General features: G+C 36.2%; 1 protein-coding gene across 1 annotated transcript; it reads left to right on the plus strand.

Annotated features, from left to right (window-relative positions):
• Window positions 1-1,046: 1,046 nt before the first annotated feature.
• On the plus strand, window positions 1,047-1,822 carry LOC108790170 (gamma-crystallin 1-like). The gene is made up of 3 exons (XM_018560381.1): window positions 1,047-1,055; window positions 1,187-1,429; window positions 1,547-1,822. Exons 1-3 carry the CDS (start codon window positions 1,047-1,049, stop codon window positions 1,820-1,822), a joined length of 528 nt encoding a protein of 175 aa, XP_018415883.1.
• Window positions 1,823-3,913: the final 2,091 nt, after the last annotated feature.

A 3,913-nucleotide genomic window follows, 5' to 3' on the forward strand; every position in this document is an offset into this window, starting at 1 on the left:
ATGGTAAAGGATTGGATCTCACATGTTTATAATCGCTCTAAGCTCGACAAGGAGCATATCTTAACTATTAGCCGTATGTTACAATGTTGTAACCCATACCAAATACCACAATGATTATAGACCATTTACCATGCATATGTAATCAATGTGAATTCATGCTATAGAAGTGATATGTCTATCATGACTGTTTACACCATATCACAAGTAGGCCACAAACAACTTATGATTATAAACTATCTGTCATAAATTCATAACCACTCTAAAACCATCAAATGTGCCATAATAATTAACTATGTAACAGTGTAATAATTACTTAGAAGACAATATAATAATAATAATAATAATATAATAATAATAATATAATATGATGTACTAAAACTCATCAAACTTTATTATTGACTATTAAAAAAAAAACATTTAAATCAATTCTATATTTAAACCGTTTGGGGCCATTGTGTTTCATTTAAATATCAACTTAGATTCTTTCTTACTTAGTTGTTAGAACTATGTTCTTTTAGTTCTTTTAAATTGCACACATGGCCAAAGAAAGGATGTTTTACTCCTATTTTGAATATTCTTGAGTTTTTATAAAATGGGTATGATATAATCCAAAAAATATTTTTAGCACAACAAATTAAAGGTAAATTTCAAGACTCTTCAATGCCATGATTAGAAAACTTTGATCACAGAAATAATATGGTGAGATATAGTGTAAAAACTCCATATCTCTTTACAACAATAATAAAACTGTTAGATTTAACAAAACATATACATTTAAAAATACCCACGTGAAACACAGCTAATTCACACAAAAAGAAGCAAAGAAAGCACAAACTTTATATACAAGAGAAACAAGCATAAAAGAGGATTAGTTACACACACAAAACAGGAGAAAAGAGCTATGCATTTCTATAGTTAACAGAAGAAAAATCAGGCTGACACGCTGCATGCAGCATCAGCAAAACCACACATACATAGAGTATATAAAGGCTGTTCCACTATGGCCATGCAACAGCTCCAGCTCCTGCACTAAACCTACTGCCAAAATGGTTAAGGTAAATTCCATTTATTTGATAGCGTATGGAAACAGTGTTTTGTGTTCATTTAGAACCGCTAGGCTATTGAATGTTTACTGCTTACTTGTAACACATTAACATGTATGTTAAATAAATGTATCTGTCCACAGATTGTCTTCTACGAGGACAAAAACTTTCAGGGCCGCTCCTATGAGTGCAACTCTGATTCCTCAGACTTGTCTTCATACTTCAGTCGGTGTAACTCCATCCGAGTGGAGAATGGAAACTGGATTCTGTATGAACATCCCAGCTACAGAGGACACCAGTACTTCCTGAGGAGAGGAGAATATCCTGACTTCCAGCAATGGTTGGGTTACAATGACTCTATCAGATCCTGCCGCTTGACCCCACAGGTAAAATGGGTTGTTACCCACCCTGTATTGGATAGTGTTGTTGTTTTCAACTAAGACTGCATGCAATGGATGTATAATATATGTATATTTAAACTTTTGCATTTTGATTTAATACAGCACCGTGGACCCTTCAGACTAAATGTGTATGAAAGAGAGGATTTTAAAGGACAGATGATGGAATTTACTGAAGATTGTCCTCATGTTTACAAGCAATTCCGCTACAATGACATCCACTCCTGCCATGTACATGATGGATACTGGATGTTCTACGAGGAGCCCAACTACAGAGGACGTCAGTATTACCTGAAACCTGCAGAGTACAGAAGATACACTGACTGGGGAGCTTCTAGCCCCAGAATTGGTTCTTTTAGAAGAGTGCAGCATCTGCTCTAGCTCTATTAAAGTGAATCAGAATAACTCTTCTCTTTCTAAATTGAAATAAATGTAACAAATTAAAACTCTAATCCTTGTTGTTATTTTTATTAACCAAATTATAAATATTTTTTTATTATCAACTTTTTATTAAATGTCTGGCTTATTTAATAAACTTATGTAAAAAAGACAATACAGAAACCAGTTTTATCACAACAAATAAATATACAATTTACATTAACCTTTATCATCATTCAACACTACCCAACCCTTCCAGCGGAGACAAGAAAAGAAAAAAAAAAGAATTGTCATTTTTCTCATTATTGTTATAAATCATCATCCCAATCCTCGTGCCTCATGTAAAATACGAACACGAATATCCCCTACAAATATACAAATATATTGTTTATTTTTTTAATCTATTAAATATATAAATCCTTGTCAAAAGGTGGAAAAATCAACCACACATATGTGAGTTTGTGTGTGAGTCATGAAATCCTTAATTATAAATTAATTTATACAAATTATAAATATTATAATACTGAAAAGGGGGTTTTAATGAAACCAGGGCATCATAAATCAAGTAAATATATATTACTTATTACCTTATATTGATTATAAACATGGTTATAAGGGCAAATTAGTCCTTTCTTACTAGAAAAGCTTTACAACAGTTAGCATCAGTGTAATAGTTAAAGCAGGGCTGTAGCTACCATGGGGCGAGTGAGGCACTCGCCTCAGGCGCAGCTGAGAGGGGGTGCAGCCAGGGCCAGTCTGGCTGCACAACCTTGTCCCTGTTGCCATTGTGAGCACAGGGCGCCATTGGCATCAGGGGCGCCAAGCGGCCAACACAGCCGTGGCTTGGCAGGGAGAACAGGAGCAGCACAGGCTGCAGCTTTTCCTCGGATCCCTGCTGCTCTCCCCCACCTGTATGGGCAGAGACTCTGTGTCCTCAATTCTTTTTTCTATTTCAAAAGGGAAATGTCAGGGTTTTAGACCCCTAAAATTTCCCCAAAGCCCAAATTTGTTTCGGATGAAATGAACGGAAACTAAAAATGTTTTCATTAGTTTCGTCAAAGAAACAAATTTTTATGCTATTTTGGATTTGGCCAGCAGTGCATTCTGCGAATGCGCCGCCCACCATCCTGGAGGCGGGGCTCATGATGTCACATACCGCACACGTCTGTTGGGGGGCACAATTTTCTATTCTTGCCTCAGGCGCAAAAGGAGCTAGCTACGGCTCTGAGTTAAAGTACCTAAGGAAAATGTCAATTATTTAGTGGCATCAGCAAACCCTATATTCTTTTGGTTAGCTTAGCTACACAAAGCAGGGCCTGCATTCAGACATCAAGGGCCCATGCACTCTTTGCCATGTTTTTTTTTATTGCGTAAAGGTATGTTCATGGGCATAGTACATTGACACACAAGTTTCCTAGCACACCTACCGGCTAGCCTGCAACTTAACAAATTACACTGTCTAACAATATTCGTTAAAAACAGAGATTATGGTTACACAAGTTTTGCAAAATATGTGGAAGCCACACTGCCTTGTCAAGGCTCCTCTGTGTAGTGTGATCCTATCTCTAGCTGCAGATACATTGAATATGCCTAGAGGTAGACCACTACCCTATGCCTAGAGGTAGACCACTCCTCCTTAAAGTGCCTTAAGGCAGCCCATTCAATTTAACAAAAGAACAGACAAAAAAACAGATACAGAAAGTATTCTGGTGCAATGCACCACAACGCACACTAGTGCATTACTGTGCACCGTGGTTCATTGCTATTGCCTTAGTGTGTTGGCATGGCATTTTAAATTAATGGCACCTCAATGCACTAACATGTGGTAATCCGCATTGTGGTAATACACATATTACTGTAACTCATCACAAGTCAAAAGTGGAATTCAACCATTATTGATACCTATTTCTGTGTTTTTACAGGGTTTTTTTCAATGGCTTCAAGCAGGGTTATTACTAAAGTGTTTTGTTCGGTTTTTCAGATTATTGTTCAAATTTCTTTCAAAGTACCTCTTTTTGCATATATATATAATGATTATTGTTCAAATTTCTTTCAAAGTACCTCTTTTTGCATATATATAATGATTATTGCTCA

Source organism: Nanorana parkeri, unplaced genomic scaffold (assembly GCF_000935625.1).
Source record: "Nanorana parkeri isolate BGI_ZX_2015 unplaced genomic scaffold, ASM93562v1 scaffold453, whole genome shotgun sequence".
NCBI classification, from domain to species: domain Eukaryota; kingdom Metazoa; phylum Chordata; class Amphibia; order Anura; family Dicroglossidae; genus Nanorana; species Nanorana parkeri.